At 41.8% G+C, this 16,562-nt stretch overlaps 2 protein-coding genes across 4 annotated transcripts; both read right to left on the bottom strand.

Annotated features, from left to right (window-relative positions):
* Positions 1-364: 364 nt before the first annotated feature.
* LOC131260227 (parkin coregulated gene protein homolog) lies at positions 365-3,701 on the bottom strand. Its single transcript, XM_058261917.1, has 4 exons — positions 3,527-3,701; positions 3,167-3,448; positions 1,981-2,130; positions 365-525 (listed from the first exon to the last, which is right to left on the bottom strand). The coding sequence occupies exons 1-4, from the start codon at positions 3,699-3,701 to the stop codon at positions 365-367; spliced, it is 768 nt and encodes a 255-aa protein (XP_058117900.1).
* A 3,769-nt stretch (positions 3,702-7,470) lies between these two features.
* Positions 7,471-16,495, bottom strand: LOC131260209 (CTTNBP2 N-terminal-like protein). 3 transcript variants are annotated; one of them, XM_058261892.1, is made up of 6 exons: positions 15,853-16,495; positions 14,344-15,182; positions 12,661-12,890; positions 12,254-12,364; positions 11,809-11,990; positions 7,471-9,971 (listed from the first exon to the last, which is right to left on the bottom strand). In XM_058261892.1, exons 1-6 carry the CDS (start codon positions 15,976-15,978, stop codon positions 8,961-8,963), a joined length of 2,499 nt encoding a protein of 832 aa, XP_058117875.1. In that variant the 5' UTR covers positions 15,979-16,495; the 3' UTR covers positions 7,471-8,960. The 3 variants fall into 3 exon arrangements, with proteins under 3 accessions (XP_058117875.1, XP_058117874.1, XP_058117876.1); XM_058261891.1 differs by having other exon boundaries at positions 12,254-12,370; XM_058261893.1 differs by lacking the exon at positions 12,254-12,364.
* Positions 16,496-16,562: the final 67 nt, after the last annotated feature.

Below are 16,562 nucleotides of genomic sequence, written 5' to 3' on the forward strand. Positions count from 1 at the left end.
ACTTTACCTAAACTATACCTAACGATTCAATCTAACTATCAGGACCTCCCTTACTCAAAATGGAGTTTCGGTTAGTGGGTTGTATGGCAAACTCCCCCATCTTCTAATCGATATTCCAGCATTAGGTCTAATTTTGGCACAATGTATATGTATATGTATGCATGCTATGTGACGTTCTTGAAAGCCAGATCCGTGGAATAATGCAATTGCCGACGCGACTCCATCTAGAATGTATGAGAAAATCATTCATTAACCAGCCGCGGGAAAACCACATCACGGTACGTTTGTCACAATCATCCACCCTACCTTCCTTCCCTCCTTTCAGCTGATGCCACCTAACGTTGCTCCCATTTTGGGTAGGCGCCTAATTTAGGTAGCAGGATTCGTACGTCGGCACCATGTACTTGATGTTGATGAAGGCGTCCTCGCCACCGTGCCGCTCCAGCACCTGCAGCGTCTCGTCGATCAAATCGCCCACGTTCATGTTATTTTTCTGGCCGTAATCGATCGCATCGCCGGAGTTGACTGCGGGATGGAACAGAGAGGGGAGGGGGTAGCACTCGATCAGTGGTGTTAAGTGGAATCGTTAATAGTTAATAGTTATTACATCGACCATACGAGGCGGCAGCGATGGTGCGTAAGGAGCGAGTGGGAAATTAAACCGAACGCTGGAACGCTATTATGCTGTAGATATTCTAAGGCCCATTTCTCTGTAGAGAATCTATATGTTCCATGGTAGCGTTCGAAAAAACAATCAACTAAAAAGAATACTGTCTTTATGACGGATTTTCGTCCTTATTTTATTGTACGGTTTGGTACAGAAGCATCAGCTTGATTAGCTTTTGGTATACTTTTTTTTCCTAGGAATCGAATTCGTTCTTTCATTACATTATTACTGGTTCGGCAAATCTTTAAAATTTTGTTCAATCTTATCCTAACCAAAGTAATGAACATGTTGTTTAGGGCAGGTTTACAGCAAACAGAGCAACAACCAAACCTACTACCTACTAGCTACTACTAGTGGAAACTATAAAATAATGTATGACCAGTGACATTGGTATTTATGAATCTGTTTTTTTTTTCCTTTATAGTTATTCGTATTACATCAAGATTGCTCTCATATCGATAGCGCCGAGTATACTGAAGCACACTAGCACGCTATGTCTTCAAGCGTGCCAGAACGAGACCGAAAAGATTAAGTCACAGTCAGCTAACAAAATGCTTTAGTATTGCTAGCACACTCCCAAAATAGCTTCCGCACTAAATTGATCCGGATCGGCCGCTTGCGGCGTAAAACAAATGATTTTTTAAAGCCCATGACATTGTGAAATGACAACAAAATATCCCATCGTAAAGGACCAGGCGTCTCCATTTGTTGTGAAAAAAATGAAAGAAGACGTTTTTAAAAGCTATCCAACACCCTGTTCGTGCCTTCGTTAACGACACGTAATGTTCAACTCGAAGAATAAATTATCATCGTTCGACAACAGAAATGAAACGAAGACAATTAAGAAGCAGTCATAGTTCATTGCTCAAGGCAGAAGTAATAAATGACACCCCATTGTTAAAAGTCTTTCACAAGTATGGGGGCGCAAATATGCCGAGAGAGTGGCGACTAATAAACGCGAAAATGGACGGGATGGAGACAATTTTCAAATGCTCACTAACCGGCACGTTAAGAACAATTACTGTACCCAAGGTTATAGGCAGCGGACCATCAGCAGAGTATTCCGTGCACGTACCCCGTTACCCCGGAGGAGAATCCTACGGGCAGCAATAACGGTGAATCAATAGTCATTTGAGCGATAAATCAAGCCGATAACGAAATAACTGCCACTCCCCGAAATTAAAGGAATGGGAAGCGATTCCCAGAATCACCATGGCAAATAGATCCCGCACGTCAAGGAAAGATTAGGAGGAAAATACTTTGGCTTTCGGGCGTACGTCACCGTTCGTTTGGCTCTCGATACGGATACTTACTGTTTTTCACCTTGTAAGCGTTAAACATCGGAAGGAGCTGGCGGTAGAACGGGACGAGCGCTGGTCCGATCAGATCCGACGACATCACCAGCTGCTGGATGATTTTCAAGGTAACGCACATCACCTCCACGTTGCGCGTGTTGAGGGCATCTGGTTTGGGATTGGGTCGAACACCGGTACACAATCAATATGACGTAATGCGGTGACAAAGCAATTAGTGGTTGTGGCCAAAGGGAGAATTAATAATTAACGTTAATTAAACCTAACCAATCGGATGCCCGCGAAATGGGAAGGCGATGGTCAAAATTGTATTTACATCCAACATTTTGCTACCTTAACCGTAAATTGGAAAAGCACTTAAATTATGAAATAAATTGTACAACGGAATCAGAACTTCAAAATAAGTTAAATTATACCGAACAAATTGTTGCAATCTAAATGGTCTTAGACCACTTATAACCACATCATGTAAGTTAAGTAAAGCATGGTAGTTACAGTAAAGACATTAAGCAACTTTGCAACACATATTTAATCTTCTGTATTCTACTTCTGTACATGACCAACGATTGCTATATAATTGAATTTACAGTTGATTTGCAGATAAAATTATTTATACCCTCAAGAAAACCTTGCTTTTCTACGGATAATGTTAACGAATTTACTTCCAGTCGTAACTTCAATATTGAAATACCACTAGGTACATGACCGGGAATGTCAACTTTCTAGGGTATTGTATTTTGTTTCAGATTGGAAGAACAATATTGTTTTGAAGTTTTTCTGAGTAAGTGGTAAAAACAGCGAACCACAGATAATTCAGAAAGCTTCTCTAGCTTTGTTCAAATCAGAAGTCAGGAGTGTGTTGATAGAAATGATAATTGAACAGAAAATAAAACAACTCTTCTTTCTGAGCCGTTGAAATTTGGGTAAGTAACAGTTTATGATAAACGAGCCATAATTACACAAAAGAATAGTTAAATATTACAATAAAATTTTAAAACTTATTATTTTGTAAAGTTTGTACAACTATCCATTATCCTTAAAAAATGCGCAGAACATAAAAATTAACGTAGCGACCGAGGATAAATCTCGTTGTTGGTTTGATTGTTGAGAAACTTCACATGCAGACAGGTGTGCATTGCCGTTCTATCAAAGTTTCGTCAAACTTTTTTGAACCTTAAAGACTTACTCTTGATGGGGATAATGAGCTGTGGAATGACGGGATAAATTTTGTCACCACCGTGCGCCAGCAGATCCTGCACACCCTGTCGGGCGTACGTCTTGTAGGGGTGGCGCGTCTCCGACAAACCGTCGAAGAACAGGGGCAGATACAGCCCATAGTCAAGCTTGTCGATGTCCACCGTCCAGGCAATCTTGTCGCCGCCAGTTAGGTACTCCATCTTAATCGGCAGATCACCACGCTCGTAGTACATCCGGAAGGAAGTGGCCTTCGGTTGCAGCATGTATCGTTCTGTAGGGACAAAAGGAAAGCGCATATTCATAGGCGGTGCGGAAAATTTGCTTGTGTTGAAAATCGTGCCACGCTTACGTTTCTGTGCCTTCGGTGGCCCCATTACGAAAGTGTTCTTCTGGAGCGATTCGATCGAGAACGCTGGAACCGGACGGAGCGCCGCGGACGCACTCTTCACACTGCGCAAGGGTTTCGCTGCTACCGAGGCCGACAGTGGCCGGACCTCGAACAGGAAGGACGCAGATTTCGCCATGTTTGAGAACCAAATAAGCACGTTTCCGGACGTCACCACACAGTTTGAATGAGTTTCTGGCCGATACAAATCACCAAACGACGAGCAGCAACGAGAAGGACAAAAGAAAAATCAATGGCGTAACGTCAGGCGGGCACTGCAACTCTCCACCCACGTTGAGGAAACACTCTGACTCTAGCTTTGGGGCCAGGTATCCTTCTCCAAGGGAGAGACCTCAAGGACAAAGACCAAACTGCAGCAGAACGAAGTCGATTCTATTTTAATTAAAATAGTCCCTCGTTTCGCCTAGGACTGTAAGATAAATCCACCGACCACCAAAACACTGACACGCCAGGAACACACACCCGCACACCAGAGACAAATTAAATAAAACACACACCCAACGGCAGCGGGGTCCGATGTTCCCGTTCGAATCGTTTACGCCAACACGGCCACGGATCGACTGCTGCCCTACTGCTCCGCCTCAACAGGACGATAACAAATAAACACAATAAATGCCGCTCGGGGAATACTCTTACATGGGCACGGTTGAGTGTGGAAATATGTTAGTTTTGATTTTCCACCGCACCCATGGCAACGGTTAAACAGGGGAACCGCACAAAAAAGGTAAGGCACCTGATTTTCCCGAAATCGTTGTATGCAACTTCCACACAACGGTCTCACAAGATGGCTTGACGTGGCGGCTTCAAGTCTGCAACACAATAAGGTTGGAGCATTTTCTGTTGGATGATGTTAAATTACATACATAAAGTATTAAATTTGTTAAAACATAAAATAATCAACAATCAGCAAAAAGCTGGAGCGAGCATAATTTACCATATTACCATGGCTGTTATTCTGCCTTGTGTAGCCCACGGAGGCTGACAAGTGGTTTATAATAAAATAAATAAATCGATAAATAAATTCTAAATTATCAAACCATTTATTACCTTAAAACCACCTTAAACATTAAATTTATTAAGGCATGAGCAGAGATTCTGAATGGCAATCAACACCGACCGGATATCTGCCGATGTCTGCTGCAGGACTCTCCGTCGGGCGTAAGAGTAACCATCTTCCGTGAGAACGTTTGCGATCTGTAAACCTTTCGCAGAAAATGAAATACATGAAAACATAAAGTTACTGTTTACTAGTTAAAACATAAAGATACTGTAATGCAGCCCACAAATTGTGGGGATATTAGTTCTTGAGTCGTTCAACCCAAGTCGTTGTGGAAAAAATAGTAGAAGTGTTGACAAGCTTGAATCGTTCAATCCATGTCAAGAGTATATTTTACATAAAACAAAAATTATGAACGTGTTTAACAATAGTGCACAGTGTAGGAAAGTAACAACATTTGTTTGAAACCATTAGTTTATACCCATTAGTTTATAGTTTTATGGCCCCCAACCATTATTATTGCGTTTCTATTGTATATCTTGCGTTTCTATGTATATAAATTCAGTAGACCAACACCTCGCACTTACCATCGTTTACAGCCAAAGGTTTCAGGAAAACGGTAATTTTTCCATGCGATTTAATAAAGAACAACTCAACCAAATTTATCGAATATATAAGTATATTTGCAATTGTGTTGCTACCTCTTACAACGTTTTGCAAAAAATAATAGATTATATTCACCGGATAGATATATCTTATTTCGTTTCCACTACAGCTGCGTAAACGGGTGGTAAACTAACTCGTTAGTAATTCTGCTTTCGATTAAATTCCTGTTGGGTTTTGTAGTAGTGGAGCCGAATGTAGGAACAACATTCGCCAGAGAGAAAACCACTCAGTATACAACTGGTTATTGTTGGTTATGGCCAGCAACTGGTGCTGTCACACATCTAGTTTTGCATCCTTGAAAGTGCACCATGAAACGAAGGATGTAAGTTTGTCTCTATCTTAACAATATACTTCTCATGTTCGCTTTCTTATGACAACATTCTAATACATTTCCATCGGTTTCCAATTTGGTTGTGTGCCGCTGGGGTGACCACATTTTTATATCATCAAAATCATTTGACTAAGGTTAACGAAGCTGACGCATCAGTTCAGTCTAGCAATACGTTGGGACCCCTAGGCTTTACCCAATCCACTCCCATAATCGTAAGAAGTAACACGCTGGAGGCATTTGTAAGTATTTTATCCGAAAGCTGTTTGGTCCTAATTAATAAGTGAGTTTTATTTCTAATAGTAATTTTCATCCTTCCCTTCATGTTACATCATTTCCCATTATTCCCTGTGCATATTTATTGGCATCTACAAATTTCATCTACATGTTTCGTTTAACATTGTATTTTTTTTTTTTTTGAGATCCAGATTGCAGCCTTTAAAATAGAGATAGTGAAATTTGAAATAAAAAGGAAAAAAAAAGTCTACCAATTTCAAAAAGATATTTCCGTGGATAAAAAAATGTCGAGTACATTGAAACCCACTTCTTTAGCGAGTGGTACAAAAGTACACTCCTCTACAAAATTGCCCCCCTCCGAATCGCACACAATCGTACGCCTAGGTGAGCGTGAAATATGACCGGTGAGATGCCAGCATCCTTAGTGACTTAGTCTGGGCCATTCACTATTGTTAGACTTGTCGCTTGAATTTCGTTTTTTTTTTCTATTCTAGTTTGCCTCTCCAATTTCCACGCATTGATTATATGTAACGGCAAGATTGGTAATTTCACATTCTAAGCTATGCAAGTGATTGTATTTTTCTTTGTAACTTGTACATCTTTTTCATGGTGGCAAACGGGTTTAGAAATTCTAAATGGAATTTAATTGTTTGTAGAGTTTTAGATTTCCTTCCAAAGCATTAAATTATTGTAATATCGTGAATCTGATTCATTGAGCGATATAAACTAGTAGGGATCTTTCCTTGCACGTTCTGATGATGCAATGAGATTAGGAATCCTATGGAGATAATAATTTGGTATTTGGTTGTACGTTGCTATACGTTATTATGAGTCATACCAAATAGTTTTCTTTATTGAAAATCGAGCCGGAACTTTTCTAAAAGCAAATTACATTACACCTTGTCCATGTAAATGCTAAACGCAGTGCTACAAAATTGGTAAATCACAGCAATTTGCAAATGTCATTGCTCTAGTATCTCGATAGACATACATATTTCCCCATAGCTGTGGTCGTGTAATGGTCAAACCAGCTAAATCGGTAAGAAAACTAAAACTGCTTAATTTTGTTGGAAGCTCTTCCCTCAAATAAATCTTTCCCACGCCATCGGTCAGCTGCCTCCCACGGCACGTGTAAACGTAAATCTCTGAGCAGCTGTAGCTCAAGATTGCACTACCACTTTCGAAAATTCAATCAGCAAGCACCAAGAGTTCGAAATTATCATTCGCTACTATGTAACGTTGTTTTGGTATATAACTTACTGCTTACCGTCAAGCTAACTTGCGATTAATGATTTGTCCACCGATGTAGTCAGTGTAGGTGTTTCAGGTGACATGGTTATTGCTTTGATTTTACGCTGCTATAGAACAGTAGTTATTACTTTATAATAGAAATAGCGATTACCGCCCTGTATACCGCAGGACATTGATACCCGGCAACCATTGACCGGCACTGATAGCTACAATGCTTTAGTTTATTATGGCTATATCATAGTTTCAAGCTGCACAGTTTTAAAATGTAGTAAGATCATTGCTAACGCTTGATGATAACTCCAAATTCTATTGCACAGCGGTTGCAGTCGTAAGTATTTGTTGCCACTACATGTACTGTTTTTAACTGCAATGCTTACATTTACCTCAAATGTTAATTGCTTTGTTGGGTTATAGACTGAGGCAATATAATACTATATTTATTCAACATTAACACGTGAGGAAATATTTATCCGTCTATTTTGCCTCTGTATATCTAATTCATATGTGATGTTGATTGGATGGACACGCTATAGTTGTGAACAAATGGATTGCACGTGATGTTTCATGGATGCTGTAGGATTCCCATGAGGTCTGGTGTGATGGCTGCGAATGTGATGTTACTGATCCGAAACTGTTTAAACCACACTTATTTTGCTCATTTGAAACGCGTGATAAGCCTAAGTTTTTCGTAAATATGTATAATATTTTTCTTTAAATTAAAACGTAATGTAGATGTCTCAACAAAAAATAAAATCACAATCAGCTAGTTCGACGCTCCGGTGGCTAAAATTATCACTGTAAATTCATGTGAACGGAATTTTAAGTAGCATCTTTTGCATGTTTTGGACGTACAAAATGAACCAAAAACTTGCACTTTTGTGGAAGCAACTTCCAAAACGATGACGCATGACCCGTGTCGTTTTTTTCTTGTCTTCTAGCAATCCAGCAAATACTGCTAACAATTTTGCCAACAATACATACATAGTGTCACACGGCTTATTAACACGTTAACCGCCCAGCCTGTTTTGTGACACTTTCCGTTAACGCCACTCGGTCTGCAATTTCGTTCGATGTTTGTGTTCGAGTCACTGCCACGATTAGCAGCGGTGAAACGAAACGAAGTGGAAAGAAAGAAACGAAGAGAGTCCATGAAAATGAAGCACACTGACGGACTGACACTGGCGGACCGACACTGGCGGACCGATACTGGCGGACCGACACTGGCGGACCGACACGACTCATGGATTCGTCAGTCCCTAAGGACCGACGTGGCGTGAACGGAAAGTTCACCATCAGTCCCCAGGGACTGACATGGCGATTAACGTGTTAAAGAATAAAAATTATTCATTCCCCTGAATCGAACAAAAATTGGAAACAATTTGCATTGAATCAATTAATCAGTTTAAAACATACACATTTAAATTGAATCTAAAGTTTAGCTAAAATTATACTAAATAAATGGACGATGGTGATGTAAATAAATCTGTGCTCACTGTACCCTTAAGAGAAGATCGTCTTCGTACTCTTCGTTGAGAATTAGAACTACCAATTATGTCACATTCATATTTCGTTGAACAGTAGTACCTCCGGTTGATTACTACCTCTTACGTAGGACGCAAGGAAGTGCAAACCATTTAAGAAGAAACGAAACACACTTTCCAGTTTCGTAGTCAAGAAGTAGAAGCAAGAGGGGTTTGGCTGTTGCTCCCAACCAGTCAGTGTGCATTGTCACGTTCATTAGGGAAACTTGTCGAATTAAAAAACCAGTGGCATAGTATGGCAAAAAACATTAATGTGGGGCGGGCGAGGGTGAAGAAATATTTCTTATTCACCCCCACCCAAATGTCGAGCGACCATGAACAATTCCTTCAACGTCCAACTACTAGCGGCCGCCGGATTTATGCAAGCCCACCTTCGCAACCGACGTTGGTCAGTATTTCGGATGGCCCACCTGGGGGGGCTGATGAAACGGGTGTGGCAGATGAGGCTGTCGGCGTAACACTTTGTGGTTGGGAAGGGATTGTTGTTGCTGTTGGTGCTGCGATGGAGCCTGCTGCTGCGGACACGGTTGCTGCTGCTGGGCTTGTGGTTGCGACGGATTTGGCTCCAACAACGGCACTGCCAGCTGTAGAAGAGGCGATAACATTATTGGCGGACGGCGAAAGTGCACTGGCAACACCCCCGGACGAACCGGTTGACGGATGGGCATGAGACTGAGGATGAGCGTGAGGATGGTTCGTGTACAGATGTGACACAAGAAACGGATGATGGTGTGAGGCGTTTGGCGCGATCGGGCCAGCGTTATTGCCGGGAGTGGTGCTCTGGATTGGGGTTGCGTTTGCATTGATGCCGGGAGCGCATGATGATGAGAATATTGATGATGGTGGTGGGAGCACACTATTGCTATTAATGCTGCTGATGCTGTTGCTGCTGTTGTTGCTGATGCTTGCTACATTGTTACTACTACTCATGGCAGACGCATTGATGAGACTGCTTGCGGTGGCCGTGCTACTGAGTGCGCTACTGCTGATACTACTGCTGACGGGACTAACAGGAGTCGTGTTGCTGCTGCCCAACGATCCGGTGCTGCTCCCGCTGCTGCTGCTACTGCTGCTTCCGCTGTTGCTGAGAAAGGGTATACGAGACGACACAGCTCCCGCAGCGACCGCAGCGACCGCCGATACCCCGGACAGCTTCGGCGGAATTTGGGGCTTGTTGGGCGGGATCGGTGGTGGCACTCCACGGCCTCCGACCGGTGGAATTATTGTCTTCTTCATGGTCGCCGTGGAGCCAGACATCGCCGAGGAATTCGTTGCCGCCGCCGGTGACGTTGCTCCTGTTCCTGCGCCGCCAGCTATTACCGTGGCAGCGGCTATACCGGCTGCCTTACGTACGCCCGTACTCGCCATCTGTTGGTAGGATGGGTCCGGCAGAAGGTGTTTGCGATGGTTAAAGTGGTGTGCAGAAAGTACAAGTACGGTGTTGAGAGATTTTGTGGTTTGGTTTGGTTTATTTATAAGATTTGCAATTCGTTAACGACAGATTGTTTTTGCGGGATTGCGTTTATAGTGTTTTGTGGGGGGTTTCTATAATTCTTACACGTCGGAGTGTTACAGTTTTATCGACCGATTCCCGATGGTTTTTGTTAGATCTTCTTTTGGGTTTCTTCTGATAATATGTTAAACAAACTACTTGCACCCATGAAAAGAACAAAACGGAAACTTAACGTAAACGTAACTTAATGCTATTAACGGAAAAGAAACGCACTAGAAATCGGCAATCAAGCTGCGTCGAAAGGTTAAATTTTCTTTGGTATTTGCACAAACATTTAACGCATGTTCTGCTACCATCGCAAAAGCGTATTACTGAATTAGTTTGAGGTATGCAGCATGGAATTTGGTTAATAAGTTAATGTTATTAGTTACTTTAGTAGTGTATACTACAACTAACCGAATGTACGGTACAAAAACAACAATTTTAAACAATGTTATAAAGAAAAGAAACACCAGATATTCCGCGGGCTTCGTTATATGCATAATGCAATAGGCTACAGATCTGTTTCCCTTTACGAATCCTGGCGCTATGCTTCTACCCAATAGTAGACAAAACCGTGCAACGCGCATAGTTTCGTTTTCGCTTCGCAGCTTTACTAGATATCGAGATCAATTGTGCCATTTTCAGATATCCACCAACGTACATGGCAGCGTGGCGCAGCGACAAAATATAGTAATGGTTATATTCGTCAACAACGTCGATTCGTTTTACGCAAACACATTTTCCACGGTTGCATTTTTTTTACATTTTAATTTTATTGGTTCAATTTAGATAAACAGGAGGGAAAATAAAATGAGAAAAATAAAATTAGCTAATTAGAGAGAGGGTTTTGCACCGCTTACGCAATATGGGTGAAATGAATGCTCTATGAACTACATTTAAAATAAAATTATACAAACAAAACTGAACTAACAGAGCACTCGAACTCGAATTATGATACAGGCACATTTCCTGATTTCTATCTGATGGTGGCTGGACAATCAATATGTGTGAAGAATGTCGAGATCTTGATCATTTGAATCGGCCATATGTACACTTTTTATAACAACCGAAGCATATTGCGCCATTGAAAAATATACATTAATTGACATTTCGTTTATTACTCAAAACATGTATTTTTACGCTTAGTGATGACCCAAAGGGTACTGCAATACAACTAGGAAGACTATACATGATGTTACTAAACCAAGCGCAGTGGATGCTCCACTTAAACCGCATATTAAAAATGACAGAGACCTCGGGTAACCAAATCTAAGGAAACAAAACCCCTGAATAGAAGCCAGTGCGAATTATTTATGATGAGATACCAAATGCGAGCTGGTGATAAGTGAATCAAAGGATGTACGCGAAGCCACTAAGCAATGGTTATAGGACGGACAAGACAACGCAATAAACTAGCAAAGAAAAAAATAATAAATAAAGTATTTAAAATAAATAAACGACTAGGTGGTTAGGTTGTTCGAACACACGAGGGAACGAAAGGGCCGTAGGCGACCGTCCCGTGGGGGTTTAACGATACCCGAAAGTTCCCGCAACAAGCGATCAAGCAACTCATACACAAACGTACATAACAAACTCAAAACCATACTCAATGCAAGCGATTTGAGTAGTGAAAATGATCAACAGTACAACCACGAGACATCCTAATGAGAGTTTGAACATGGATAAACAAATGCGGGCTCGCTTGCTTACCTTTCCGGTGGTGTTTGCATAGGTTTCCGACGGTATTGCGCCGGCGGGAGATCCTCCGGTGCCGGCCGGGGCCACCGGGCTACTGTTACCGCCGACTGTTGGCGGAGCCGTGACCGAAAGTTGCGATATTGCCGTTTGCCTGATCAGTTGCCCGGGTGAAACGGATCGAGCAATCCCGGTTGCTGTTGGAGTGTACAAACATAATTCAATCATTAGAATTAATTGAAACATTTGGCTAGCTAAAAAACGAGGACACACATAATGACTGCATAAGCCAACAACACGCTCTTGTTAAATTCTGCTTCGGTGCACAAGGCAGGTGCAACATAAAATTTCAAGCTAAACCCGACTTGTGAAGCAGTAAGCATTAGCACACACACAAACACAAAATAATCGAAACACAAGAAAGATACACTCAAGAGAGAATTGCCAACAAGAGTTTTACTTGGTGCAGAGACGGGCACGCTCGATACGGTGGCGGTCGGCTGGACCACTTTCGTAGCCATGCTACTTATCATCTGCCCCGGCAGCACGCCTGCAATTCCGATAGATCCCGCTGTCGCTGTGAAACGGATAAAGCCATAGGTGGAGTAGATTGAGATAAGAAAGACAGGTAAGGAGTGAAGTAGTCCAGCTACTCCCGTAGTAAGCAAACTATTGCTCAAAATAAATATTTTAAAATAAGGAGAAAATTCGCAGTAGAATAAATCATCATCACTTAATTTATTTTTTACTGTGAATCGGAGGTTTAAAATTCATTAAATGCAATTGAAAAAAACAACAAATAACAATTTTTGAACAGAAATAAAAAATCTGAAAAAGTGAAATGCTGGTTTCTCATCGTAAACTTACCAGCTGTGGTACTGCCCACCGTTGTGACTATTCCCGGAGTACCGGTGGCGTTACCGCCCGAAGGTATTCCACCGACGAGGCCACCAGCGATCGAAGGACGGGATGGAACTAGGCCTCCCGGCTTGGTAGGTAGTTGCGGTGCCACTAACGGGTGTCGTATACCGGTTTGCTTCCGAAGCAAATCTATCTCCGCCTTCAGCTGCTGTATCTCGATTTCTTGCTCTTTTACTCTGCAAAAGAAAGGAATATACAATTAGTTCAAACAACTAAAATACTAAAATGTAGTACTAAAATGGATTTTGGTAAACAAACAGTTTTAAACTACCATAAATTTCCAACTTTCTTTAAGCTTAGTGCAGCATTCATGCCGTTTCCAATAATGGCTCGGGAATGTATCCACAGTTGTGGGCCTAGTGGCAATTTTCGACAGTTGCAACAATATGCAGAGCAATGAACACCAATAGAAAGCTAGAGTCCTTAGCTAACTTTACTTTATAGTAATTATTTTATTTTACAGTAAAGGAAAATGTGTTTCTGGTTTTATTTATATAATGGGTTGTTTTTGGGAAGCAAATAAAATGAAATTATGTATCATTTTTTTAAACGCCAAAAATTTCATGGAATAAAGTGACCATTATTTGATGTAAAAGAATGATTTGGTAATTATTGAAGTATTTTAAAAAGTTTTGTAAGTTTTGTAATTAGTGTACGCTTGATGTAGTAAAGTATAAAGAATGACAGCCATCCCCTTTAAATGTTTAGTTTTGAATTATCGCCCTACGGAAATTAATGAAATTTAAAAACATAAACCTTTTCTACGGGTTTTTTTTTGCCACAGAAGAAAATAAATGGCAGAGCACGCTTGGTATCAGGTCTGACTATGCGTGAGCTTAAACTACAAGGTTGACATTATTTAGATCAGCAGTGTCTGCTAAAATTTAACGAGACTAAGGGTGGTTAACAACTAAAACTGGCCCACAACTGGAGATACTTCCTAACAAAGTAATACGATATTTAGATTTCATCGAAACAATTTACGGTCACAATAGATTTTGTTACCATCATTCATTTGAGCAATTTAAATTTGAAAAAAAAAATTGAACCGAAAGATCATCTCTATGATGACCCAGTGAAAATATTCCCTTATTTTAAACTAAACCAGACATTTGAACAAATTTACCAAACGGTTGAACGATGATTACAGAGGTTTACGGTGTTATATTTAAAACACGTTTTAAATTGTTTTCTGTATTTCACCCACGAGGTACTTTGTGAAACATGTTATCAAGAACATTTTAACATTACTTTAACTGGCCACCAATTGTATTTTTATAAATATCACTATCATATGTTTTGTTTTTTTCTGCAAAATGCATCCTTTCTTAGCAATCGACATTGGAACAGATTACGGAAAATAAAAAAAAAAAACACATACACGAGCTTATTATAAACACCGCCTCTTACACCCCACAACGGTTTGGGTTCAAAACGTTAACCTCCGTTATCATTTGTTGTGTTCTCAAATAACGTTCATTACACTGCAACGAATGGTTTCCTGACAAGGTTGATGAGGTTTTTATCATCTTCCTTATCACTTACTTCATTGCGTTAGTGTGATAAGCACCGATGGTATAGTATTGACCACAAGTACAGTCATCGTATGAGCTAATAACTAGCACGTACCGTTTCTCTTCCTTTGCCAGGCTTTGGTGTAGCATTTTACGTTCCACCTCAAACACCTGCGCCTGTTTCTCAAGTTCCGCTTCCATGCGGAGCGATTTTTTGCTCTCCTCTTCCAGCCCCTCCGCAATTGTGTCGACGCGCTGTTTCTCTTCCGAAAGGATCTGAGCCAAGTCTTCGCTCCGCTTACGCTCCTCGATGTACTTTATGATAATCTTCTTGCGTTCGGCGAGTAGCAGCAGAACAATTTGCTTCTGACGATTCTTTTCTGCCTCGAACTGCTCCTGAACCTTGCGCAGCTCAATCTCCAGCGCCTTGTGTTGCTCCTTTTCGTGGTCCAGTTCCTGCTTCAGCCGGGACCGCTCGATCTCGAGCCCGTACGTAATGTCGTCTCCTTGAGCCGTCGTGTGTTCATGTTTCCGCCGCTCGTCGTACAGCTCCTGTACGACTCGCTTATGACGTTCTTCAGCATCCTTGAGCGCTTCGATCATCTTTGCCTGTGCCTGGCGCTGTTGCATCACAAGAGCGGCCAGTGAGTCCATTTGCTCGCGAACGCTGCTTCGCTGGTCATTGATTAGGCGCATCTCGTGTTCCGAATGGGCAGCCTGGAATGACGACTGGCGACTTGCGATGTTCCCGCTGGCCGCAAGCTGATCACGGAACAGTGCCGCATGTGGATCGTTCAGGTTTGTAGATTTGCTGTAACGGGGCGTAGTGAGCAGCTGCTTTATCTTTTCCGTCTTCAAGACCGCTATGACGACGTCGCGAGCCTGCAGTTCTCCCTCCAGGTAGCTGAGCAACTTTAGCAAATCCGCTTTGCTGAAATCCATTTTAGGATTTCGCTGAAACAAACAAAATAAGACGTAGAATTAGAAGATCCCACGATCAAAACAGTGAAATAACCTATATGTACGAACGGCTGTACAAATGGAAAATCATTTAGTATTATCTTATTCAAGACTTGCAAAATAACAGCTCGCTGCCGCTAGAAGTTTTTGCGTAAAAACTAGAAAAAACTCTTACTTTAATTACCGATTGTTTGACCTTCACAGGAAGAAATCCTTATTAGAAATAGCGATTAAAGTATCTAATTACCGGTTCATTAGGTATGTATTGGTCACTTACACTCATGCAAATGCACTCGAAATAGTCACATGAAGCTCGTGAACGGATTTTTGCGACTCACCCACTGTTCAATGCGAGCGTCACAAAACAGAGCAAAAACTGCAGAAAAACAAAACAGATTGTCTGTTCTACCTGCTGCTACATCCCCCTTCTTGCCCTACCAATGCTTCGCTAGAAACAGCTTTTAGGAAAATATTGATTTTTCCATTTCTTCGCATTGCATTCCGGTCAATGAGCCGAGACTCATATCAGAAGACAAATGGACGGAATAATATTTATCTTGCACATTTCGAACTTACTTTTAATGTTTGGCGTAGCCTGAACGAGCGTAATAAATCTTCGAGCAACCATTAGATCATGCTACTTCGCAAGATTTCAACCACTTACCTTCCAAGTGTCACTCGTCTGCTTGATAGCGGCCAGATCGGCGTCGGTAAACTTGACCGTGCCCTTCGGTTTGTCCGGAGCGGCCGACTCCCCGTCGCCGCTGGAACTGGTGCCTACTTCCGCCATCGTTTGCCGACAGAGTTTCAATCGGGTTCCCAGTGTGCCGCCGTTCGTTATACGGATGCTGAGAAAAAAGGACGAAGGCTAACCGAAGCCCCGAAGTTTGCAAACACCACACCAGACCTTGACAAAAGTCCTTGCTCCGAAACGACCACTCCCCAAGAAAACGAAGAAGACAACGGTTTGGTGGACGATGAAGAGTGACCAGCGTGGAGGCGGTGTGGTGTGGATGGAGTGTTGTACTCTTATTGGAACCTTTTCTTCTGATTTGATTTACTTGTTTTCCCCTTTCTTCGGATGCTAAGACGGCACTACGTCACGGGGGATTCGTGACTGAGATGAAGTCACGAGCACACACAGAACAGGCTTCTTTTTCTTGCGCTTACAAAGAACACAGAACTTTCCACCGTCTCACTACCCTACACTTTTACGACATCAATCATCGCTTCCCGTACAACTTTTCACTGCCGTTCACTTAGAGGTATGCTAAGCTCTTATTCTATTCAAGAACTCTTCGCGAACCTATCACGGGCTAGAAAAAACATTACAACATCGCTAGGATCGATAGAAAACCGGGGATAATCTTCAAC

This window comes from Anopheles coustani, chromosome 3 (genome assembly GCF_943734705.1).
Source record: "Anopheles coustani chromosome 3, idAnoCousDA_361_x.2, whole genome shotgun sequence".
Taxonomy (NCBI): Eukaryota; Metazoa; Arthropoda; class Insecta; order Diptera; family Culicidae; genus Anopheles; species Anopheles coustani.

Excerpts from the sequence above, each read along its gene's own strand:
- LOC131260227 (XM_058261917.1), bottom strand. The coding sequence starts at position 3,701 with ATGGCGAAATCTGCGTCCTTCCTGTTCGAGGTCCGGCCACTGTCGGCC. Across the intron at positions 3,449-3,526 it reads GCCACCGAAGGCACAGAAAC|AACGATACATGCTGCAACCG; the intron begins GTAAGCGTGGCA and ends TTGTCCCTACAG. Across the intron at positions 526-1,980 it reads CGCTTACAAGGTGAAAAACA|TCAACTCCGGCGATGCGATC; the intron begins GTAAGTATCCGT and ends TCCATCCCGCAG.
- LOC131260209 (XM_058261891.1), bottom strand. The coding sequence starts at position 15,978 with ATGGCGGAAGTAGGCACCAGTTCCAGCGGCGACGGGGAGTCGGCCGCT. Across the intron at positions 12,891-14,343 it reads CTGGCAAAGGAAGAGAAACG|AGTAAAAGAGCAAGAAATCG; the intron begins GTACGTGCTAGT and ends TTTCTTTTGCAG. Across the intron at positions 9,972-11,808 it reads ATGCAAACACCACCGGAAAG|ATGGCGAGTACGGGCGTACG; the intron begins GTAAGCAAGCGA and ends TCCTACCAACAG.